The following is a 25,504-nucleotide window of genomic DNA, read 5'->3' on the forward strand; positions in this document are numbered from 1 at the left end:
GCGCCTGGGCTTCCGGCTGCCGTCCCGGCCCTGCGCCCTACCATGGCGGCGGCGGGGGGCTGTGAGGGGGCGCAGGCGGGCGTCCCGCCTCACGCCGGCGGCCCGGGGCTGCCGGCCGGCCCGCCTCACGCCGGCGGCCCGGGGCTGCCTGCCGGCCCGCCTCACCCGGCCGGCCCGCCTCACGCCGGCGGCCCGGGGCTGCCTGCCGGCCCGCCTCACCCGGCCGGCCCGCCTCACGCCGGCGGCCCGGGGCTGCCTGCCGGCCCGTCTCACCCGGCCGGCCCGCCTCACGCCGGCGGCCCGGGGCTGCCTGCCGGCCCGTCTCACCCGGCCGGCCCGCCTCACGCCGGCGGCCCGGGGCTGCCGGCCGGCCCGCCTCACCCCGGCGTGGCGCGGCGGCGCGGCCGGACGCTGCTGGTGCGGCACCTGCCCGCCGAGCTGGCGGCGGCGGAGAAGGAGGAGCTGCTGAAGCACTTCGGGGCGGTGTCCGTGCGCGTCCTGTCGGACTACGGGCGGCTGGTGAGGGCAGGGGCCGCGGGGAGGGCGGGGGGCGGGCCGGGCCGGGCGCTCCCTCCTGCCGGGGGGGTGCGGTCCCGCCCGGCAGCGGCTGGTGCAGCCCCGAGCCCTCGGGCGCAGCCGCGGCCGCCGTTAGGAGCGGGGCTGTGCGGGGAGCGGGGCTGGTGGGGGGGCGCAGGGACGCGGCTTCGCCGGTCTGTCCCTTGAAATCTCTGTTTTATTTTGTTCTCCCAAATTACAAGGGCGTAGGAGTGCCCGTGTGGCGGGGAATGCCGCTGGGAAGCAGGCTGGTATTCCTGCGGAGCTGCGGATAAATCGTGTCCGCGTCCTGTGTCAGGGCCGTGCTTTCCTTTACATAAGGTTAAAAATACAGGCTTCCTTATTATTCTCCTAATAGCTGCTCTTATAGCAGTATTAATGCTTTGGGTTTTTAATACTGAATCACGTAGTGGCAAGATGAAGTAATAAGGTTTGTTACAACAAATTTAAGATGAACCGTGTATTCTGTGAGGATTTGATCTAATCTGGAAAGCTTTTTCTTAAAAAAAACTTAAAAAGTAAGTGAAAATGTTAGTTAGGAACCGTCCAAGCTTTCAGGTCACAGCAATAGTTCCAACGTTTGGAGCAGGAAAATTATTATTTTTAGGAGCTGCTTTGGTGAAAACATTCTGCTGAGAGGTGCCGAAATGAATTTCCGTTGTTGAAAAGAAGATTAAACTTCTTTATCAATACATGCTTTCTTGCAGTTTCAGGTGGCTTTTCTTCGCTAGAAGAAAAATACTGTTTACCTGTATTCCTCAAACTGCCGAGTTCCTGTCTTAATTTTTGACTTCAGGAGGTTCTAGTCCTAAATTCTTAAGAAAAATGTTCTCCAGTCCTTCGCCTTTGCCCCATGTGGGAGTTAAATGGCTCTTGTCTGGAAGCTTTCATATACGTAAACTTGGATTTACCAGTTACTTGTGGGTACACGGTTTATGTGCCACCTCTTACCTCTTTGATTTGAATTGAGTATGACAATTTTTTTTTGTCTGTTTTCTAGAAACATACTGCTTTTGCTACCTTTCCCAGTGAAAATGCAGCTGCAAAGGTTTGTATTGAGTTTGTTACCAAATGTTTTAGAAAAGCACTTTTCTGAATTGCCAGTTGTGCTCTGAAATGTTTTATGCATCATCTAATACTTGGTGTTGGGGGAAAAACTGCAGAGCAATGCACTATTGGAGCTCTGTTTCAGGAGGTGCTTGAAGAGTTTGATAAAAACACTTCTGTAGAGTCATAAAAAAGGTGGGCTGTAAAGGGATTGTGGAAGTCATCTCGTTCAGCCTGGCACCTGAAGCATGGTGAACTTCGATGAGTTGAGACTGATCAGGGCCTTTCTAGGGTGCGCGTGCATTTATATATAAACTAAGCCAAGCATAATTTGTCTCCTGCATAATTGTGTATTTGCCATAAAATTCAGACGTAGTGATGTACACAATTCAAGACTGCCTTGAACTTTGATAAGAAAAAGAAAACTACCCTGTTAATGGGGGACATGGATGCCAAAAAGGTAATACTAATAATGCTTTTTAATTATCAATCTGGTAAAAAGCCTGTGTCCTGAATTTCTTTCTTATGCCCTGTTTTTTTTATGTTGCTTTTATTTTGGTTTTTTAGGCCATGCTGTAAAATACTACTCAAAAGTCATGAGGCCTATGTGGGGTGAACAGGGTGAATTTAGGTTCCTTTGTGTCAATTGTTAGCGGCTGATCAGGATCTGGACTTGCAGAATGCTGGAGCTTCCTAGTGTTGCTGTTAAGAATCTGGACTTTAAAATACCCAGATATTACTCGTGGACTTCAGCATGTTTATAGCTCATGAGCAAGGGGTTGGTTACTTGAAATCAGAGATTTACTAGGCTATGTCATGAGTATCATTGTTAAGGTTGCGGTTTTACTGCTGCATACAGGTGACCTAAGGCTCTGCAGGGTTCCAGCTGTGCAACCTCCACTTTCTCCTTCCTGTTAGCAGGACAGAGGCTGCTAAAAGCTGGGTTGCAGAGGCAGGAACGGTGCAGAACTGCCTGTGTCTCTTGTGGTACAGACTTAGCTTAGAGCAGATTTGGACAGCATCCTATGGCTAGTTTACCAACCAAAGAAAAAGCAGTTATGTTTGAAATAATTCTGATGTTTTTCCTCTTCCCTTTCTTTCTTCTCCGTTATAATTATTTGAAGGCTTTGTCAAGACTGCATCAGCTGAAACTTTTAGGTCACACCTTAGTTGTTGAATTTGCAAAGGAGCAAGAGAGTGTGCAGGCACTTAGCCAGCCTTCTGTCTCAGAGAAGTGCAAAAGGTATGTGCATAATAACTTAGTTTCTACGTTTGTGGTTAAGGAAAGGAAATTCTGTGTTCATGGTACTTTCACAGTACCATTACATCAAAGGGTAAATGGTAGCCTTTGACAAGCGTTCACCAGCAGGTTCAGGTCAATAGATAAGTGACCGCATTCTTCCCATTGGTGGTGTTTCATTCGGTATCGTCATGAAATAATTCCCGTCCTTATTCCTGTACTTATTAATATGTTTAATCAGCAGATGGTCCTGTTTGTTCTCACTTACAGAGCAAGATTCCAGTCTGCGTAAGCTGACCTCTGTGTTGCACAGGTTCCCTGTGTTTAAAAAAGACTGTTCTACTGGGTTTTTTAATGTCAGGATTATAATTGTCTTTTGCTGTTAACCAGTGCATGCAATGCTTTCCTGATGTTTCTAATCTAATCAAGAGCCAGGCAGAATTGACACCTGCCTAGTGTAACTGTATAAAACTAGGCTATTATAGCCACTGGCTACTAAGCTGGAGCTGGTTTGCATGTATCTAGCTTGAAGCATGAGTGGAACAAACATAAAACTGTCCGAGTCGCTCTTCAAATAGTTAAAGAATATGTAATATTTTAAAAAATAAAAAAAAATCACTGAATCCTAATGCTAGTGTGACCAAGAACTGTGGTAGTTTCAGTTATCTGTCAAGTACTTAATTAAAACCATAGATTGCATAGTTAGGCTTTGAAATTTACCTATGTATTATATAACTAAGTGATAGAACCTATTTGATAGTGCTTAATTAAAATCAGCTATAGAGGGTTGTAGTTATTTATTCTGCGCTCTGAATATAACCAAATCAATAATTTAATACCTTTGATTTTACACGGTCTCTGAACTGAGAGTAACATGAAATAATTTTAGTTCTTTTCCTGTAAATAGATTTAAGTCAGAAGTGTTTGAATATAAATTTGCATAGCTATTTATTTTTGAAGTCTGGCTACTACAATTATTCATGTGTATTAATTATTAAAGATTAATAATGGCTGTAGTAATACCATTGATAAAATATGTTTAAAATACTATACTAATCTATTTCTTATATTTTTACTAGAGATTAGGCATCTGAAATATATAAGGCATTTGAATTTTGCCCTGTTTTAATTAATGCTAAATTAACTTTCAGTTCAGAAGAACCAGTGAAAGAAGAAGAGAAGAAAGAACCAAACTGTGTTAAAATAGAGAATGGAATTGCACCCAACCATGGGTTAGTGGGTTTTTTCTTAATTATTTTATTCTGTTAGTTTATTTTGAAATAAGTGTTATGAACTGTTTCGTTCCGTAGTATGCTACTCTTCTACATGCACAGCTGGTAGGAATTGTCATAATAATGAAACTTCAGTTCCTCAAGTTCAGAACGCTCACAACTGAGTTATGACTGGTGCTTTGAGCCCTGAAGCGGTGGGTTGCGTAGGAGGCCTCTAGCACGCTACACATTGCTTTCCTGGGAGGAGTATGAGGACTGGTAACAGCAGAATGCTGCTGACTTCTGTTTTCTGAGGTTTCCTGTTCTTTTTTCCACCATTTGCATTTTTGCATATATGAAGAATAAATTTCTTCTTGGGCTAATAAATCCAGCCCTTTGCGCACTGAGTTTGAGGCTTGTTCAACGTGCTGTGCTGTGCTTTTGGTTTGGAAAGGCTGTGTGCCTCTGTGTGCTTTAGGCTTTTTCTACCTGTGTTGGTACTTTGATTGTGCCCAAACCCAGGCAGTCTGTCACGCGTAGGGGCCTGCTCCCTGATGTTAAAGACATAATGCAAGTGGCCCAAAACTGTTCTAGGGGAAATAATAATATTTCAGTGATGCTGCAGATGTAATGAATAGTGAAACCTCTAGTAATCATTAACTGTTACGAGCCATTATGTGGCAATGGTGCTAAGATGTCTTGTTTCTAATCTTTTTTTCTCAGCCTCACCTTTCCCATCAATTCTTGCCTGAAATATTTGTATCCACCACCTTCAAGTACAATTCTAGCAAATATAGCAAATGCCTTGGCAAGCGTGCCCAAATTTTATGTCCAGGTAAGTAAAAAACAGCCAAAAAAAGAAAGTATAAAAATAAATACATTTCCTTCTTCCTCTTCTAATGATCCACAGGAATAATTTTTGTCATAGTAAATGCTAAGTTAGTTTTCCTGTGGTAGTGCTGACCAACGTTAATTTTTTACTGTGTTGATAATAAGATTTCGTTGATCAGAAGTAACTTTATTGCCACTGAAGACTTAACTGGGTATGATCCTCCTAATTAGATGTGACTTGAGTACTTGGAATTTAATTCTGAGAAGATGCTTCACTTCTTTTGGTCAACGTTTCTAGGGTGTTGCTCATATTTACCATTAGTGTTGGATCTCAAGTGCAGGCTTTCACATTGTTCAATAACCAACATAGTTGTGTCTTCATTAAAACCTAAGCTGACTTACACCTGCCAGGAGTTATTGGCTGTGATGCTTAGTAGGGAATTGTTGTCCTTTATTTATTTAAAGGAGATATTACTCATCCTAAATTGTTTCAGGTACTTCATCTTATGAATAAAATGAATCTTCCTCCGCCTTTCGGACCAATTACTGCTCGCCCTCCCATGGTAACTTTTTAAATACATGTTTTAAGTACTATAAAATGGATTCACAATTAAATGTTAGCAGTGTGGTAGGAGATTTTAGTTTAAATTTCTAAAAGTTGGAGAAACATGTAGAGGATGGCAAGATGTGCATGTTAGTCTTACAAAGAAATCTTTGTAACTATAGAGCAAAGAAATATACACGTATGGCAGTAGCCCTGGGGCATTTCAAACTGTTGGGTATTTTAAAAAGGGAGATTGTAGCACCATGATACAGATACAGGAACTACAGTGCATTAGGCCCTTGCCTTAAAAGGCGTGTTAAGTTCATTGATCTGTGTGTTTCTTTGGAGTTCTTATGAGATCAAGGTTGTTAATGAGATTACACGGTGCTTTTGGATTTATCTTGCTCTGTCTCCAGGATCTTTTTTTGAAAGAGGCGGGGTTATGGGAAACTGGCAGAGGCTTAGGGGGAGCTGTTTCTGAAGGTAAATAGAAATACCAGGTCTGTGGTCTCAGTTCTCTCTTGCTGTGACGGAGTAGTTTAACTGACTCCGAGTGCAAGACAGAGCCAGGGAGGACTTGCATTAATAGTGATAGCTACAGTGTTTGGATATAGGGAAGCTGTGCTCCGCTACGCTTTGTGTTTGCCTGAACAGAACACCCGCTTCTAATAATAGCGGAGCTAGCTGGTAAAAGAAACTATGAAGTAAATCTATCAAATAAATGAGTTCACACTGATTTTTCTGGGAATAATTGTAGTTGTTGCCTAGTATTGGGCCAGGTTAAGCACTGTGAATTTAATGGTCATGCAAAAAAAGAGTAGTAAAATAGGAAGGCAGTCCTCAAAATTCCTGGAGCAGTTTCTAAAGGGTGGAGAGTATTTCTAATGCAAGAAGACATCAGTGCCTTTAGTCCTGGAACTGATGGTATGTAAAAGTAGCTGTTAAGTGTATTAAGATTGTTGAAAATGGGGCTGGAGATGATTTGTGTGTAGGGCATTCCTTATATGTGGTTTTTGCAGTCTTCAGTGAAAAAACTGATTCCTTTCGTGAAATCCTCACTCCTTGCAGAAATAGAAATGTAACCTTTGCTCGGTGGTGGAAGGTTCCATGTGGAAACCGAGATGGCTTGAGGGCTTAGCCCTCCTCCCATATGTTTTGGCCATATTCTTCTCAGGGAAGTCCTTAAAGCTGAGTGCAGAGTTAAAACCCAGAGCCGTGGTTGCTATTGGTTTTCTACCTCCTCAGATTAAAAGAATGAAAACATTTACTGTTATGCTTCAGAAAACAGAAATTTTTTTCTTGTGAAAGGTTGTTTTCATTACTGATGTAGCTTAGCAAAATAGCATCTAGATCCATATAAGCATACTTGAAAAAAATGTTTCTAGTCACCTTCTAATTTTTTGCTTTGGTTTTGTATTATGTAAAGGAAAACAAGATATGCAGGGTTTTTTTTCTTAAAACATTTACTTTTTAAACTTCTTCCCCATAATTAGTATGAAGAGTATTTACCAGTGCCTGCGCCACCTCCCCCAATCCCACCTCTGCCTCCTGAAGAGCCTCCTTTGCCTGAAGAGGAAGAAGAGCAACCATCTAGTGGAGAGGAGTCAGAATACGAAAGTGATAATGAGGAGGAAAAAGAGAGGTGTGTCTTACAGTCATTTGCAAGCTTTTGAGCTCTTTTAAAGCAGTGTTTTTATTTTTCTGCCTTCTAGTTCAGCAAATGGTGGAATCTGTTAACTTCTGCAGTATATAGATAATCTTTCCAGATGCTTAAGGAAGCTCCAGAATGACTTAGAAACAGAAGGACAGTGCACAGTAAGAGAAGGAAAATGGCCAAATGGTATGCAAATTATCATTTGTTCCCACATCCAAAAACCAAAAACCCAACAAAACAAAAACTCAGAATGAAGAGAGACTACAGATAATAGGAAGCAATAATTAGTTTGTTTTCTAGATTCTTCATTTTTCCATATCTTTACTGAGTAAACTACTCAGCTTTAATCACATGTGCTCTCTGACTTCCAAAATGTTGTTTGTACGTCAGTGTGGATTGCCAGGAGTAATAATAACGGGAGGCTGTGTGTGCTGAGGATTCTCCTGCAGGTTTGGGGCTGAAGTACATCATGGCTGTTTTTTTTAATCCTTAATACTAAATGAAGAAGTAATTTTTTTTATTTGCTATTTAAACGGAAAAGTAAATTGGAAAGTCCCTATGCTATATTCAGAAAAATACGTGCATTTGGAAACAGGCACTCCTGATGAATGGAAATAGTATTATTAAAAAAAGGTTCAGCCTGGGGCTTCTTAGCATTTCTACACCTTCAGTGTCCTAATTAGGTGCATTCTCGGGGAAGGAATGGGCAGCACTGAACTCGTTATGGTTTTGATTGGTCACTCAGGTGCTCTCTGTGTATATCGGTTTGCTGTGTGTTATAGTCTATTAAAGTAGCCTTAAGTCTATGTATGGTCTATTAATTCAGTGTTAAGGTAGCTAGATTATAACCATGTTCTGAAAAGTTGTATTTCAAGGCTGTAAAGGAAGGGGGAAGGGTTTTGAAAATCATTATTTTGAAATAAACTGTAAAACACATAGGTTCTTTTTAAATTTTGTTTAAAATAGAATGACCAAGTTGATGGAATTAGCAACCCTGCAGCCTAAAAGACCAATAAACACAAAGAGGCGTGGTGTTAGAAAAAAGCAAAGAATTAAAGACTTGCTGAACGTTCCCGTGTGTACCCCCCACAGGTTTGTATGATTTCCGTGCCGTTTGCACTTTTTCAGAAGATTATTCCTTTTACTAAATGATGTTCTCTGTATCACGTTCGCTTTAGTGTGGCTGTTTTAAAATGAGCGTTCTTCACTGAGCTGTAAATTTGGTAGTGGAGTTGGTCTTCCTTTATCCCCGTGTTTGGTTTTATTGCTCTAAAGGTCCAAATTTTTATGTAATTTGAACTCAAGCCTGCTCAACACCTTAATCTCTAAAGTGTGCCTGGTTCAAGCTCTGTGTTTCTCTTGCTATCAAACTAACAAGAGCCCCTTTTTCATAAAAATGAAAAACAATTTCATATCCCAGCCCTGACAGCAGCAGTCTGGATTTATTTTTGGGGATAGTTACTAAAATAAATAATAAAAATAAGGGGATGGTACTGGAAGAATAAGAACTGATGTGGTTTAAAATAAGCTTGGTTTTTGAAACTGCAGTGCTGTGGCTCAGTAGGCCAGTGTAGTCTTTCTATGTAGTGATGATCAACTGTGAATGCATTTTTACTAATAGCCTCCTTCTTTCTCCAAGTGATTTGCTCTATGTTTTGAAAATTTGCTATATTTTGTACGCTATCTGAGAGCAGCCGCAAGGTCAGTTATTTTTTTGTGTCTAAGTGACTGATAAAGTGTTTATAACTGCCTGTCTATACTGTAATGTGGTATGTAATTCTTGGGTTAGCTCTCACTGTCAGCCATACCTGGGGTGTTTGCAGTGTTTTAATCAACTGGAACTGTACTGGGTGAAACTTATGAAATGGAGAACTCATGTAGCTGTGGTAAACAGCATAAAATCTATTGGGAAGAAATCTTACATTGGACTATGCATTCATCAATGTCTGAATCCTTAATTAACATGTTGTTGTTTTAAACAGTAATTTGCACCCTGCACTGTCACCTTCAGATGTCTTTGAGCAGCCGCAGCATGTAGGTCATAAAAAAATTGAGTTCCATATTACTACGGACATCCCAGCTGTTCTCCAGACAAACTCAGAAAAAGAAGAAAAAAATGGTGAGAGAGTTCGTACTTTGAATGTATTTCATATTAAATTCGGGTGGTTTCAGTGTGTAGAAGGCTGCTGAAGTTTAGGCCAGGGAATTTTTTCCTTTGCTTTTATGTTGGAGCTTTCGTAGATAGTGTTCTTAAAAAAAACCCTGATAGTATACTAACTCGTGTATGGTGTGCATGTGCTGTTTTTCCCATGTTAAAGCACAGAACTCTGTGCCTTGGTGCCTTGGTACAGTAAAGGATCTAAGGGACCTTTAAAATCCTCTTCTCTCCTCTGTGGTATGTGTATTTATGGTGAATTGCACTCCCTTTTAAATGCTAAGGTGTTTTTAGCAAATACGTTACAAATGCATTGTTAGTATTATACAGTGTAACTGTATATATCAGGCTAATTTCAGATTTTCCTTTTCCAGCTCTTAGAGAGCAGCATTCAAGTGATTGCCAACTCCTTCTCTGTGATGCACTGGTTATCTGCTATAAAAGTGCTGGGCGATAATAGCAATGAGGTGTGATGGTTTCTTATAGGGTTATGGTCTGTCTGTGGTTCTTGGTACTTTACAGTAATAAACAGTTCCTTTGAATGAAAGTTAGGTAAACCATTGAAATGGATGCAGGCTCGAGCAGGAAGGCTGGCTTTACTTAAACTGGCATGTGCCATGGCTTTTGTTTGTAGTACAGTTGATTTTATAGAGCAGGTGCATTTGTTCAAACCAGGGATTAAGACTCATTTCTTTAAGGATGAGTTCAAATCACTTTATAAAAAGTCTACTGTATTAAAATGTTACTGGAAGGAGTACTCTTTTTTTTGCTTGCTGTTGATCCTCTTGTGAATAGGCATACAAGCCACTTACATAATGTGTTGAAATTTCAGACCTTTATGCAGCCACGGAAGAAATCAATAATACAGGCTTTGGAAGGATTTTCCCAGCTCCTAGCTCAAATGATAAAATGGAAACAGAAGAGGAAGATGATGAAATACCATCAGAATTTATTTCTAGAAGGGATCTAGAAAAACACAGACTTTCTAAAGAAGGTATAACTGAGAATAAATTATATAATAGCTCTTTGATTTGTTGCAACAAATGGTTTAAATAAGGATTTATTTTATTAATTGATCATATATTTAGTTATTTTATACTAAGCAAAAATACAAAGTAGGTAAATGTGCTAAAACATTGTCTGTTTTTCTGCCTTCAAGAAATGGAAAAATTTTCTGTTTTCAAAAACTATGAGCCAGGTGATCCAAACTGCAGGATATATGTGAAGAATTTAGCTAAACAAGTTCAAGAAAAGGTAGGTAAAAAAGCAAACTAAATATTTGTCAGAAGGACTTCTTATCAGCTTTCCTCTTATAACTACCCTTTAATTCCAGGATCTCAAGTTCATTTTTGGAAGATACGTTGACTTCCAGTCAGAAGTGGAACGAAATATGTAAGTTAATTTGGTACTTGGTTAAAATTAAGCCGTTTATGTTAACTTCTATAAAACTGGTGAAAATTGATTTAAAAACTAGTCATTTCATTTGAAAATCTTTATTGATCACAAGTACAGAAACAGAATTGTGTTCTCGATAGTGTCTGAAGACCTGACTATTTTGCCCTTGTATTTCCGTTGCCAAATTTACCATTTATTGGCTGAGCAGCGCAGTATGAACAGTGTGGGTGACTGTGCACGCCTGCTCATTTTGCGTACGTCATATTTCCTGCAGTTGCACGCCAAGTCGCCGTCCTGCAGTCTAGTGTCACTCTTTACTAAATGGTTTTCCTGGGAAAAAAGTCCCCAGTGACATAATTCCTGCTCGTGGGCGCTGCTTTGAGTTGAAGAAATAGCAGAAACTAGAGCATGAGAATTATATTTGTGCCGTGAAATAGGGAAGTGTGGTGAAGCATGATGAGTAATTCCCAGTTCTCAATTTTGCTTCCAGGTTTGATATACGTTTGATGAAAGAAGGCCGTATGAAGGGACAGGCTTTCATTGGACTTCCTAATGAAAAAGCAGCTGCTAAAGCTTTAAAAGAAGCAAATGGATATGTCTTATTTGAAAAACCGATGGTGGTTGTATCTTTTTCTTCTAACGTTTACATTATGTTCTTTGTAATCTGTCCGTCAATCTCTAGTTTTGCTGTCAGTGTTCTACTTACTAGAAATCAATGGAAGGAGGAAATACCTTAAGAAAATCAGGAAGCACAGCGTTGTGCAGTATTGTTAATTTTATGATAACTGAAAAATATGTAGAGGCACCCCTCCTGAAATACGAAAGTAAATGTGCTTTATTTAAGACAATGAAATTGTCTTCTCTGGTCTTAGCTCTTTGATCCTGCAAACAGAATACAAAGATAATATAGCTTGTATGACCATTGTATTTAAATCAAGCAGGCTTTTTGACATGGTGAAGCCTGTGCTCCCAGAATTTAAGAACATAAATGTCCCTGTCAGGGTCAGTGGTCTCCGTTTAGACTGCTGCTCCAGCCAGAGCTGTCAGTTACTTTTTGGGCCTATGTAACATGTTGGGACTTCTGCACTTCGTGGTAGCATTGCCCTGGTTTATGTCTGTAAGTCCTTGCTTATTTTTCTCTTAAAGGTTTCATAGTTTATTTCTTTTTCTCTGGTTTTTTTTTACCCAACCTCTGTTCCTTCTAGCTTCTTTCCTCCCAAATACATACCGAGACATCCAAGTTATGGCATCAACATGCTGGGATGGAGGATCGTAAATATCAAGCATTTATCCTGCTGTAGTTGTTCTGTTTGCACCTAACCCTCTCCCGGTTAGTCCTCCTTACTTAATATTGGACCGACTCTCTTAAATTTTTCATCCTGCAGATCAGTGAGGTCCTAATCTTTGACTAATAGACATGATTGTTATAGTATTTAGTACTGTAGTAGAGCTGATTCACAAAGCCCCCTTTTTAAACTATCTTTTTCTGAAGTAATACTTCTGTTTTGCTTCTTGATTGGCTTCCGTTTATCACTGAAACTTGTAGTCCTTAACAGATTCTCAGCAATTTGCTCGTTCAGCTAGACCAAAACAGGACGCCAGCGAAGGGAAAAGAAAAAAGTAGAACACTGCACAGGTATGAATTCTCTGCCTGAAGATAAAAATAAAGACAAGCTTCTTGGTAATTTGTTTTGTTGGGGGTTTTTGTTTGGTTTCACTCGTTATGTGTTTAATGGCTTCTTTAGGAATAGCGATGGTGGAGGGGAAATGTTCCATACAATTTTCTTTTCTTAAATGTGCACTTATATCAGAAAACCAGAATACAAGGTATATAGTTGGTGTAAGTTTAGAATGTTGCTTCTTCCTCTGCTTAAAAACTCAGACTGCCATAAACCTAATCCTGATGTCCTAGGGTCGTTGTCAGTTTCTCTACTCCTTAATCTGGGCAGCTAAGGAGAATAATCCCGTGGAACCGGACCGCTTGCCTTTTAGTACTCTTCTGGGGTTTGGGCTTTGAAAAGAGTTGCCTCTTTTCTCCTACCCTTCCATCCCCAGCGTTATTAAGCAATCTTGAAGAACTGTTTGCAGCAGTAACTCACTTCTGCTAGCTCTGTGAAGGACCTTTGGCTTTGCTGACTTTGGAAAATGAGATCTCAGTGCTGTTGCAGCATCCTTTAAACTTGTCTGGTTTAGGAAGGGGTGTTGTGTCAGAAAGTGCTACTTAATGTTGCATTGATCAAGTCTCCCTTTGTTGTGGGATGTATAGGTCCTGATTTTTGGCATTATTTGTCTAAACTTGATGGGAAGTAACTTTTAGCAGAAAGTAATCACTATTTAACTTTATTTCCTATCACATAGCCTTACTTCACTACTGCTTACCCTTAAGTATTTACTTTATACAAAAGTAACTCAAGCAAAATCAGCTCTTAATTTAGCTGTGAGGGGTTTTATGGCCTAAAAACATTTGAGTAGTGAACTGTCTCAAATTAGCGTGTGAAGTAAGTAGTACAAGAATGAGAAGCACTTATTTCTCAATCTGTACCCTCTGATAGATCAGTTAGTTCAAATTTAAAGGACATTAACTTAATTGGAGATTACAGTTGGGCATCACTCTGGTTATGCCGCTGCCTAAGACCAAATGAGCTCAAAGCTAAGGCTGAATGCTTCTGAAATTCATATTATTAATATGAATGAATATGAATACTTCGTGATGTGTTCTTAACCTAGATATTTTGAACATTTTTACTTCAGGAAAAGCCCTGAAGTTGGAAGTAAAGGATGTGAACAGCTGGGGTTTGATTTTAAAAAAAAAAAACAACAGGTTGGCCCTGCAGTATGGTTATAGTGAGGGTAGTATGGCTATTTACAACAGTTACTTCAGTTGTAGGCTGCTTCTCTGTCAGTTGTCTAAGGACTTTTTTCATCAGATTTTATCTGAGCTTGTTTCCTTCACTTCTGAGATGCTATTTGGTCTTCCCAGTTCCTGCTTTCAGTCATTGATTAGTGGTTTGCAAAACCTGTATTTTATTTTATCAAATTAAAATCACTTTTACAGACATTCTTCTGTATTGGCCATTGAAAAGAAGCAAATGGGCCTTGGCTAATTCTAATGGGAAACCCTGTTGTGTTAGAAACGAGGGTTTATAGGAATGTTTCAGTCTTCTTTCTTACTCCTTCCTTGTTAGAAAAAGCCTTGTATTTATATTTCATCCAGTGTCACAGAAGAAAGTTACTGAGGTTGCTTTAAATGCATAAAAGAAACTTGAAGTATTTCAGTTACTGGAAAGCCTTATAAATGACATCTGAACACTTAATGTTTTAGGAATTCCATGTAGTTCCAGCTAATTTTGTACATTAAATCAATTCTGACTTCACTAAACATGCTAAATAATGAATGACAAAGAAGACAAAGGTGCTTATTTGGTTATTAATCATGTTTATGGTCAACTCAGAAGCTCTTTTTAGAGTGAGCAAACATGTATTTATGCAAGAGTTATTTGTGCACCTGAAAGTCTTACATGAATTTCCTTGGTGTCATTGAGTTACTGTGTCATGGGCAGAACTTCCTTACCCTGACCATTTATTTGTAAAGAATACAGAATATGCCACAGACTGATACAGATTTTATTAAAAGTAATTGTTTTACTTCCCAACTAACGGTGAAACTGAACCCTGTTTCTGTATGACTGTGTTCCTGTCCCTGCTGGAATAGTCTGATAGATGCTGATTCGTAATGAGAAAGTCCATGATAGAAATCTGAGTCTGTAAAAAAAAAAAAAAAAAAAAAAAGTGTCAATCTCATCTGAAACATAAATATGCATATAAACAAGTGTATGCAAACAATTTAGGGACTTCATTTTGATCTGTACCCTGTGCCTCAATGTGGTTTGGTTTGGGTTTTTTTTAACAACTAAATTGACATAAATTAAACTTTTGATTATTCTTAAGTAGGAAGCAGTGTGTTAAGTTCACAAATGTTATTGCAAATATTTTTCACTATTTTCTCTACAGAGGTTTTATCCTTTTTAGAGAAAATATATATGGCTTATAAAAATACTGTGTAACTCCTTGCTGGCTGAAATGGCTTTTTCTTGATGGACTGGCAAAAAAAATTTCAGTTAGTACTTGGGGCGACTGTTTTTTCTGTAGCTAAACTACAGCTTTATGGGAGAATGGTTATGTAGAAGAAACTGCTGTTGGGAGGTCTCCAGCTTCTTCATAGGGAAGAAGTGACTTGAAAGCCTGCATTGAATGGAAATATGAGTGGGTTATGGACCCGATGGAAAAAGTGAGTCTGAAAAATGGCAAAGACTTGAAGAATTAATGAGACAGAAAAACCTGGTGGTGTCCTAGTAGCTCAAGTTATCAAAAAATGCATTTACTTTTGAATATGGAGTTTGGTGTTGGTGAACTCATCACCCCATGTCAAAACTGTATTAAAGAGGCATATTTGCTTTTGATAGGTGGCATAAAGTTATGTGTGTGCAATACTGAGAATCAAGTAAAATTAAACCACATTCTGCTGTTCTTCTTTAGAAACATTCCTGCGTAAATACTGCAGTAATACTGTCATGCAGAGTGTATCCTTTCTTGTTGTATCCTTTTTTGTGCAATATTTCCCGTAGCACTCAACCACATCTAAGTTTTTGTGTAGAGTAGGTGTGGGGAGGAGTTTACATGTTTTAGAGCTTGATCTAATCTGGTCATTTTAAAAGCAAAGGGTGCTTTTTCAGGGGGAAAAAGAAAAAAATATCGATGAGTTGTCTGTTGCGTGAATAAACACAATGAAAGTTCCTAGTCTTAAAAGGTGGCCTCCACCTTCTTCTTTAAAGGTCATATAACTTGCTAACTTGTGGTTGAATTCCTTAGCTTGGTATGAGCTAGAAGCGTTTCACTGATGTGTGTGGAGCTGTGCTGAGCTCACACCGAGGATGTTTTCTTGGTTTTCTTTAAATCAATATAATAACATGTTGGTTAAAATACATTGCGGAGTAATTCTTAATAATATTAAAGGGTTGACCAGTACTTTAGATCATTTGATGATTACTGTTGTCCTGGTATATGAGAAACAATCTGTAGTTGACTTAGTTTATACATTCCTTACTTTTTTTTAAGTAGAGAAGATGATCTAACAATATCTCATAATGAAGTATTTGAACTATTAATCAACTATTAATCACTGCTACCTTTTTGTTGAGCGTGGTTCTTTAGATTGCTCTCTGCACTGAGGTAGTGTTGTTCCCAGTGACTTATTTTTCTTGTGGGTTTCATATTAAATTGTTTAACTTACCGTAATACAAAATTAATACAGCCTGTGTCTGTTAAGTGAGACTTTTCCAGACATTCAGCACTCCTCTAAATACTAAGCATCTTTCAATTTAGTTGTCAAAAGAAAGCAAAACACTACTGTTTTCTGGTTGTTCTTACTTTTAACATGCCTTTGTGATGTTCCAGGTCCCTTTTGTGTTCCATCTCTTTCAAGTATTATCAAGCTGAGGGAAGAAGCAGTGTAATCATCGGGACTCTTGAACTGTGCGTAGTAGCATTATTTAAGGCAGAGTATAAATTTTCTCATCTTAAAGATTCCAGATATCTTTAAACTGCCGCAAGACTTACATGATAAATGTTAGTTTGCTTGTGAAATCTCTAATAAATTATTTCATTTCTCTTCATTTTGACTTTTGGTTTGTTGTGGGGTTTGGGAGTGGGAAGAAGGAAAACATTTTTTTTTTCCTTAAAAGGTGACCAATCCAACTGTAACTGCACAGATGATTCAGAGTATACATATGCACCAGAGTAAATTCCTTCCTCGAGCATAATGCTCAACTGTTAGTGTTTCAGGGTAAAAAGAAAATCTAAGGATAATCTCATTTTAGTGTAAACCTTGTCCTGGAGACTAATCAGGCCTAGTGCTTTGGCAGGAATTTGTACTGTGAAATTAGGCACTGTTTTTTCCTCAATAATTAATTTCTGTTGTTCATCCACATCTTGAAAAATATCACTAGTGGGTCTAAAGTCATTAGAACAAGAGTAGCAGTTAAAACAGTGTAGAACCAGTGCAGGTGTGGTCCTTGCCCTGTTGAACCATGTTTAATAAAAGTCAATGATGTGGAGGTCCCGTAGCAAGATTTGTTACATGCCAGGAAGATTAGCTTAACTTTCTAAAACCACGTGGGAGACGTTGCAATGACATTTACTTGGCAAGAGGGTCCCCTGGATTTAAGGAGAAAAAATTTCCAGAAGATCTTAATTCATAGTTGATGGTGGGGTAACAGGTGGGTGTAGAGACTTTTGTTCTGCAATCGCTCAACCCACGAACAGCCGAAATCACTCGTATCGATCACTGGACCAAAATAAGTGTTATCTCTGCTGCTTTTTTAATGCGAACTGGCTTAGCAGATTTCTTTAAAATGCTTTTACAGGAATTCTTCAATTATTTGCTGTGTTCCCATGTGGACTGTGCAGTTCTTCATTAGTTACCTTGTCTGTATTTGGAGTAGTTGTCCAGGAAAAATACACAGAGAGAGGAAGTTCTTTGAGAACTTCTGAAAGGTTTGTGATGCTTAGAAGAGAGAAAAAAGGGGCTTAAAAATGTTTTGAGTGTTCTGTGGCCATTCCATTATGAATAAAGCTAAGCCATGTTCTTGCTGGGGTTCTATTACTAAAGAACAAATAAAACCTACTCCCTTGCTATCCTATACTGATAATCTATCAAGGAAACATCTGCCATCCAGTTGAGGGAACTTTTTTTAAGGTCAGAAGGCAAAGCCTTCATTCCTTTAAAGCAACTGGGTTTTGCATGCCCATTTCTGCTGGGGTTTTCTGATGGTGGGTTCCCCCCCCCTTCCACCGTGATGTCTGTTCTTTTTGGTCTGACTCTGTGCTGGGGCGGCCTTACCCCGAGCGCTGCGGGCAGCGCTGGGCACCGCAAGACATGAATGGTATAAAGCTACTGGAGAGTGTCCAGAGGAGGCCACGGAGTTGGGGAAGGGTTTAGAGGGGAAACGGTACGGGGAGCGGCTGGAGTCCCTGGGGTTGTTCAGCTGGAGCAGAGGAGGCCGAGGGCAGCCTCATGGCGCTCTGCAGCTCCCTCCCGAGGGCAGGAGGAGGGGCAGGGCTGGTCTCTGCTCTCTGGTGCCCAACGCCAGCCCCGAGGGAACGGCAGGGTGATGTGCCAGGGGAGGGTTAGGCTGGGCATTAGGGGAAGGTCCTTCCCCCAGAGGGTGGTGGAGCCCTGGCACAGGCTCCCCAGGGAGGCATCACGGCACCAGCCTGGCGATGTTCCAGAAGCCCTTGGCCAAGGCCCTCAGAGCCACGGTGTGAATTTGGGGTGTCCTGTGCAGGGACAGGAGCTGGGCTCGATGGTCCTTGTGGGTCCCTCCCGGCTCAGGGCATTCTGTGACTCTATGACTTCAGGTCAAATGACCCCTGTGTTTTGGTTTTTTTTTTTTAGCAAGTCTTTAGGGCCGGCTTCTGCAATGACACATAAGCAGTCAATGCGGGCTTATTTCACAATTTTTCTTCACACGCTAATGGCATAAAGCACAGCAATGTTTCTTATTTAGTTAAGCTTTTGAATATACTTGTATCACTATAATTTTCAATGCGAGGGTGACTCATAATCTAACAATCATGGGTGATACTGTAATGCTCTTGTATAAATTGACTCCTTGATATAGCAACGATTTTATGATAGCAGAAGCTGAATTAGATTTATTCTCTACATATAAATGTGAGTTGTGTGCCTTGTCAATTTTCTTTGAGAGCCACATTCAGAAGGTCATCCTAATATGCTTTTAATTCTGAAGAGGTAGATTTTTTTAAAAAGCACATACATTTCTCCAGTGTCGCAGTGTGAGTTTGGTATGTGAGGATCATCTTCAGTTGCAGTCTTGGGTGTTTTTTTTTCTCAAAAACTTTGAATGTTAGGGACTCTGCCATACAGTGGTAAAAAGAGATTTTGGTCTTGAGAAGGTAATAATATTGCCTGCAAAGTGGTGTTAATGTGCATTCAGAGATGAACAGTTTCTAGCTAAATTATCCTTACAGCAATAGTAACTTAGAACAGTCACTGAGCCGTTTCCCACAGTTTTTTTCCTTGATAGTTGATTTCCTTGATTTTCCTACTTGATAGAAGAGTGAAGAGAACATGTAAATGCTTTGGCTTCCTTAAGTATCTTACGTGTCTCTCCCTCCCTGTTGTGGGACTAAGGAGTCCTGAGTCCTGCGGCTCCTACCTGAGTGTTTTACTCCAGCCCAGAAAGCAGCTTCTGCCGTGGGATCCGTTTATATTCTATACAGACAAATATTTACCCTAGTTCTGGTTGTGGTTGTTCCCAGAGAAAAGAACATTATTCTGATGATGACAGGCTCCATGTGTCGCTTCATATGGCAAAGCCACTGTAGCAACACTGAAGTAGAAAATACTAGTTATTGTAGCCTTCAAAGAGGTGGAACCCTTCCTTGTGCCACCGGTTTTAGTCTGTAGCTGGATGGAGCCACGTTACACAGCTCTGTGACTCAGCTCATTGCACACAAAAAGGTGTGCAAGAGAGGAAACATGCGCTAGGCCCTCACGCCCGCGCCCAGTTACACGTACAGAGCCAAGCGATTAAAACACTGCATAAAAGGCCAACTAAGTAGATTTCCAAAGCAGTGAAGTAGGATAGCAGCAAGGTGGTGCTCTACTCAAAGACAAATAGGCTTATCTCGCTTTTGTTTTGGTTTTTTAACCTATGCGCAGAGAGATTTCCTTGCTCAGATCTTGAGAACAAATACATTCCGAAACGTCGTTTTCTCTTGCGTCGACGTCATCACGTGTAACATTAGCTTTTGGGTAAACCAGTTTATTGTACCGTACGACGCTTTCTCGCTGGCAAACCTGATGGGGGGATGGGGCTTTGCTGCGAGCTGTGGTGGTGGGCAGCGGTGCGAGGCACCCCTCGGCACCCCTCGGCGCCCCTCGGCGCCCCTCGGTGCCCGCGCAAGGGGCCGGACTCCCGTCACGGCCATGGCGGCGGGATGGACGGTGCTGCCGGAGTCCCCCGGGAATGGCGCAGCCCCAGGAGGTGCGGTGCGTACGCAGTTCTGCTTGTGGCTGTCGCACAAGGCTGTGGCTGTGCTGTGGCTGTGTCGCTGTGGCTGCTTGTTGGTTCGCACAAGGTTACCCCCCGTCGGGCCCTCGGCTGTGGGCGCCGGAGAGGCCCGGCGGGACTGGTAGAGCTGCTCCTGAGGAGCAGAGCTGTGCGAGGGGTCGTGCTGCGCCGCCGAAGGAGGCACCGGAGCAGAGTTGCTCCGTCTGTAGGAGACGCAGAGCTGCTGAGGGGCGGTCTGTGGGGAGGGACGAGAAGTTCGCTGTCCCGTAACAGCCCTCAGCACCTGCAGCTTCAGCAGGCCTGCGTCGGGCCTCTCGCGAAGCTAAACGTTGTCGCTCGTACGTTGGCGATAGCGGCCGAGCTTCATACCGCGGGCTTCAGCCCAGCAGGAAACAAGCCGATGTGCGTTCTCGGCTTGTCTAAGGCAGCAGTAGCCGTCTCCAGAAACAACTCTCTCCCACCTTCTTTGAATTGCAGTCAACCGCGGTCTCTTTCCTTCTGCAGAGGAATACAGGCCTCGCTTTTTTCCATGTTTTAAAAACATTTTGAAGCTAGGAGCCTTCGGAGTGCATTCGGGGCTTTCAACATCTCCGCGCTCTTGTCGTTGCCTGTACTGAAGCCAGAGCAGCTGTAAACCTATTTCAAAGAAATGAAAAAGTACCCTGAGTCTTCTCTTCAATCACTAGGCCTCGGAGCTGGCGGGGTCAGAATATATTGTTCTTACTGCTTGGTGTAATTTACTGCTTCGTGTACTTACTGCTGTAAGTAAAAATTGCCGTCCTGATAAATGGCTTCTCCCATCAGAGAAGATCGAACTTTCGTAGCTCGTTTTCTGTTAATGTACGTTCCTCCTATCAGGGCAAAGAAGCGTTCTGGCACAGAAGTGGAAGCACACAGGACAACTGCTTATGGCTGAAATTTATCTCTATACTCTACCAAAGAGCTACAAGTAAATAAGTTCATTAAAATTGCTTTGTTCCCAAGCAGAAAAACAAGCTACATCTATCAAATGATTCACTTTAAATAACTCTGGCTGCCTCTGAAGTACGGTGACAGGGATACCGGCTGATACAGGCTCTGGGAGGCAGCTTCTGCGCTTTATAAACTGGCACTTTTTTGTGCTTGAATTTGCTCCAAAGGGTGCAGCTCTGCTGCCTGAGATACGGATCGTCCTTCCCCTGAAATAAAAATGAGAGAGGGAGGGCTGTTTTGTAGAAATAATGGCAGGTTTTCTATAAACTCGTTAGTAGCTGTATCGTAGCAGGTTGGAGGTTTCAGCAGTGCACTCCTCGATGTGTATTAAACCAGGAAATGGTGCAGGTTTCTTTCATGTAGCACACCTGAAGGGCCGTGTGTTCATGTCTGAGCCTTCACTGAAGCGTTGGTGTCCCCTAGGACAGCACCCAGGAATCGCCTTATTCCCTGGTTGCCCCGTGGTGTTCCTCTCACGACAGCTTTTACAAAGAATACTTAGAGAGTAACAAGGTTCCGTGTTCTGTTGTTTAGGGGAAGCGATCCAGCCTTTTGTTTGCAACAGATCCTGTAGGACGACTTTGTATCTCAGACTCTCTAAATCAACTTCTAAGCATGAAGAGCGCAAAAATGAGATCCTAAATAGCATAACGTAAACTTTGAAAGTAGTTTAATTTCTGGTTTGTTTTAAGTTGTATCGCTCTAGATGAAAAAAGGAGAGGCGATTTTAACAGGCTTGTCATCCGTGCTCATATGCAAGTAAATACAAATACAATATGGACTGGGAAGTATAGCTCGTAGCCTGGCTCATCAGAAGCAGTGCTGGTGTTTTTCCTCCTTTGGAAAGCTCCTTTGGTGCCTTTGCAGAGCTCGGTACCGGGGCGCTGAGAAGGAGCCTTCTTGGTTATGGCTCCTCACAGCACTTCCAACCTCCGCGAGCCGTATTAGAGTATCTCCACGCAAATCCTGCAGGTGTACAGAGATTAAATATTTAGCATTTCTGATTTTGGGTCACTTCTGTCTCAGAGAGATCTCCCAGGATGAGGGCGGCTGTTTGAATGATAGATGTCCTGTGTACCACGAATGACGGGCTCGCTAATGTTAGACCTCCAGAGGACCTGGGCTGTCGTGGCAACCCGCGATAAGAAGCGTGCTGCTTCTCCATGGCCTCGTCTAAATATGCACAAGTCATAGTAACACAGACTGAAAGAAAAGATGCCTCTCAAGGATAAATAGGGATGTAAAGTGTTACAATGAAATGAGAAATGAAATGCCCATTTCACCCTCTGTAAAGGCTCCTTCGCCTTATGGGGTGGTTTTGGGGGGGCTTTATACTAATAACAACATGACTTTTGCACACTAGAGACAGCCTGTGTTAGGCACTGCCTGAATTTTAACCACAGAAAAACAAAGTTACGGTTAGTATGGGGGTGTTGATATAGCTTAGGTAGAAGCCAATTCTCAAACAAAATGACAATCAAGTAACGTTAAATAAAAATGATGCCAGTGATGGCCGTTTACTTTTAAATGTGTATTTTGTAATGTGTACTTTACCCTCTTGCAGGAACATAAATAGGCAGTAAGAAGAGCGCAACTGACCGCAGAGCACAGGATGGGTGTCTGTTTTCTTCTGTTAATCGTAGGGGTTTGCTGGGCACAGTACAACCCCAACACTCGCCCCGGGAGGACGTCCATTGTGCACCTCTTTGAATGGCGCTGGGCCGATATTGCTCTTGAGTGTGAACGCTATTTAGCTCCTAATGGATTTGCAGGAGTTCAGGTATGTCTGTTCCTATCAGTAGGTAGTAAAATTGCTACGTAGACGGTAATTTGTTTTTCAGAGAAAATAGTCAATTCACCAAAGGACAGGTACTGAGGAAGAAAAACAGAAATTGGTAATGGAAGTAATAAATGCTGACAAATATATTCCTCAGCTATCATCGTGTAAGCGTGAATTTATTCCATGGCTCCAAAGTGCATGTTTTGCACTCTGTACTATTACATTTAGATGAATTAGAATTGCATATCACGGGCTAAATCTTTTTTTTTATTGCTGTGAAGAGTAACCTACATTTATCTGCTTGCTATTATTTAAATTAAGGGAAGCTTTTAAGAGCTAGATACACATAAAATGAAACTATGACTGAAGAAAAGGGCTCCTAAAGAGAACACCACAGTGCTGAAGGTTTTAAATAAATAAATACAAAAGGTTGCTAATTCTATTCACCCAAACTGGCAGTTTCTTTCTGTAAAGCCACGTGTCACAGTAAGCTGTTGAGAGACCCTCCTTTGCAGGAGCGTGGGGTGAGCAGGCAGAAGTGAGCTGCCCACAGGTTCTGGTGGAGGTGCAGCGACGGGAGGCGGCTCCGTCTGAGCAGCAGCCGCGTGCCGCTGTGGAAGCTGCGGTGTCAGATGGGTGGGGTGGTACGGCTGGGGAGCTGCCACCTATTAAACCGCTTCCCTTTATTTGTCAGATTGCTCAGGAAAAATTGGCGACGGAATCGTAGAATCATTCAGGTTAGAAAAGACCTCTAAGATCGTCAAGTCCAACCCCCAGCCCAACACCCCCAGGCCTCCTAAACTGTGCCCTGAAGTGCCACGTCTGCATGTTTTTTGAACCCCCCCAGGGCTGGTGACTCCCCCCCTCTCTGGGCAGCCTGTGCCAGGGCCTGGCAGGGAAGACATTTTCCCTCACACCCAACCTAAACCTCCCCTGACGCAGCCTGAGGCCGTTCCCTCTCGTCCTGTCACTGGTGACCTGGGAGCAGAGACCAGCCCCCCCTCACTCCAGCCCCTCTCAGGCAGCTGCAGAGAGCGAGAAGGGCTCCCCTCAGCCCCCCCTTCTCCAGTCTAAACCCCCCCAGCCCCCTCAGCCGCCCCCCAGCACACTTGTGCTCCAGACCCTGCCCCAGCCCCGCTGCCCTTCTCTGGACACGCTCCAGCCCCTCAAGGGCCTTAAGTCTGCCTCTCCTGTAGCCTGGGAGCTTGCAAGCTGGCCTGAGTGAGAATTTTCCCATAATCTTCAAATAATGCATCTTTTCTTTGCAACCTTCTTTCCAGGCACGCAGGCCTGATTGATTTTAAACTGGTATATGCTTGGATGTCTTTTTAATCCATGCTCTGACAGGATCTTAGAAAGTAAGCTTTGTCAGATGGTCACAAAGCTAAGGGACAGGGAGCACTGTCGTGCTCCGGCGACGCAGGCGGTAGTGGCGGCCAGGCGGGCGGCAGCCTGGGGGTCTCTGAGGACTGGTGGCATCGGGGGGTTAGGCCCAGAGGCTTGGAGGCAGCAGCGAAAGTTTGTCTATAAAAGGAAGAGGTATAGCGTATCTGGAAATTGTGACAAATGTCACGTCAAGAACGCTTTTATCCAAAGCATTACAAAAATGGGCAGTTCGATCAATTTTAAGGGCAGGATGTTCTGTCGGTTGCTCAGCAATCGGTTCCTTCCTGATTCTGGGCTCTCTCTCCTGACCAGTCCTTCGGATTTCACACCCTTCTGTTGATCTCTGAGGCCTCCATCCGCAAAGATAACTAGGGCGCTATGTCCATGGACATCATTTTTATAGTATGTTTCTACCTGCTGGAGCTCCAAGCCCAAGTCTTTTATTTCCAGCCCACTTCAGTGTAAGCAGAGGGTACGGGGGGGGTCTGTGTGGGTTAGGTATTGTGAGTGCCCTACATTAAAGGGACCGCATCTTCTATTTTTATCGTCTTTCTCTATCAATACTGGGTGAACAAACTATTATCCTGTTACCAAGAGACACCCTCTTATTCACAGGTTTCACCTCCAAATGAAAATGTGATCATTACTGACCCCCGGCAACCCTGGTGGGAAAGATACCAGCCCGTCAGCTACAAGCTGTGCACACGATCTGGAAATGAAACTGAATTTAGAGACATGGTGACCAGGTGCAACAAAGTTGGCGTGAGTGCTTTGAAAGCCCTTCTGGTGTTAACAATGCAAGGACAGAGGCAACCGGTAATTTAGAAGGGAAGGCAGGGTAGCGCTGGAGTGAAGGTGGGGAATTTTTCTGCCCATCTGTTGAGATGCATGTTATATCCCCATTGCTATATGTTAATAAAAGAGAAATATTTTAAAGTAATTGCAAGCAAGCAGAAAAGGGGGGATAGGGCAGGAGGTAAGAGAGGGAGAACGTTAATTAGTGGGGCTGCGGGAAGTAGCTTTCTCAAACTGAAGCGTGAATGCTGTTCTCTAGGTACATATTTATGTGGATGCAGTAATCAACCATATGTGCGGCGCTAGCGCTGGTGCTGGCAACCATGCTACGTGTGGAAGCTATTTCAATGCAAAGACTGAAGATTTTCCAGCTGTGCCATATTCTGGCTGGGACTTTAATGATGGTAAATGTAAATCTAGAAGTGGAGATATTGAGAATTATCATGATATATCTCAGGTAAACCTAGAACTATAAACATAATTTTCACGTACATCCATTCCTGGGCTGTGGTTTCTTTGCTCCCTTTTACTGTCAGATGTTTGTAAAAAAACAAAACAAGGTGAAAAATCTCATGGAAAACCATCCAACCTGAGACCAGAGGTTAGCGCTGCTATCAGGAACACCACTTCTTAAAGGGAGGGCTGTACTTGAGCCAATAGCTCAATTTCAGTTTTAAACAAATATGCGTAGATACTTTATAAAGACGGTTTTAAAGTTTGTAAAATCTGTTTAGGGGTTATCTTGTGTGGGGTTTTGGTGTTTAAAAAAAAAGGTGGGTTTTTTGCCTTTTATTGTAATTTGGAAATTGTCTGTGGTCTCAATTGCAGAAGAGCGAGATTAGGA

General features: G+C 42.1%; 3 protein-coding genes across 5 annotated transcripts in view; all 3 read left to right on the forward strand.

Moving 5' to 3' along the window:
• On the forward strand, positions 1-22,392 carry RNPC3 (RNA binding region (RNP1, RRM) containing 3). 3 transcript variants are annotated; one of them, XM_064455623.1, is made up of 15 exons: positions 1-519; positions 1,556-1,603; positions 2,727-2,845; positions 3,994-4,074; positions 4,777-4,888; positions 5,379-5,447; positions 6,922-7,070; positions 8,049-8,174; positions 9,065-9,201; positions 10,070-10,231; positions 10,397-10,491; positions 10,571-10,629; positions 11,123-11,255; positions 12,197-12,268; positions 22,264-22,392. In XM_064455623.1, exons 1-14 carry the CDS (start codon positions 43-45, stop codon positions 12,254-12,256), a joined length of 1,827 nt encoding a protein of 608 aa, XP_064311693.1. In that variant the 5' UTR covers positions 1-42; the 3' UTR covers positions 12,257-12,268; positions 22,264-22,392. The 3 variants fall into 3 exon arrangements, with proteins under 3 accessions (XP_064311693.1, XP_064311692.1, XP_064311691.1); XM_064455622.1 differs by lacking the exon at positions 22,264-22,392 and adding an exon at positions 15,169-16,304; XM_064455621.1 differs by lacking the exon at positions 22,264-22,392 and adding an exon at positions 16,087-16,304.
• The window catches only part of LOC104051259 (pancreatic alpha-amylase), a 22,499-nt gene continuing 16,511 nt past the window's right edge, over positions 19,517-25,504 (forward strand). The window contains exon 1 of the mRNA XM_064455624.1: positions 19,517-19,700. Within this exon, the coding sequence (XP_064311694.1) occupies positions 19,517-19,700 (184 nt within the window). The remainder of the gene's footprint in view (positions 19,701-25,504) is intronic.
• LOC104049233 (pancreatic alpha-amylase-like) overlaps positions 22,312-25,504 on the forward strand; it is an 8,292-nt gene continuing 5,099 nt past the window's right edge. The window contains exons 1-3 of the mRNA XM_064455626.1: positions 22,312-22,479; positions 24,481-24,627; positions 24,920-25,117. Coding sequence (XP_064311696.1) covers positions 22,312-22,479; positions 24,481-24,627; positions 24,920-25,117 — 513 coding nt within the window. The remainder of the gene's footprint in view (positions 22,480-24,480; positions 24,628-24,919; positions 25,118-25,504) is intronic.

The sequence above is a fragment of the Phalacrocorax carbo genome, chromosome 6, assembly GCF_963921805.1.
Source record: "Phalacrocorax carbo chromosome 6, bPhaCar2.1, whole genome shotgun sequence".
Lineage (NCBI taxonomy): Eukaryota > Metazoa > Chordata > Aves > Suliformes > Phalacrocoracidae > Phalacrocorax > Phalacrocorax carbo.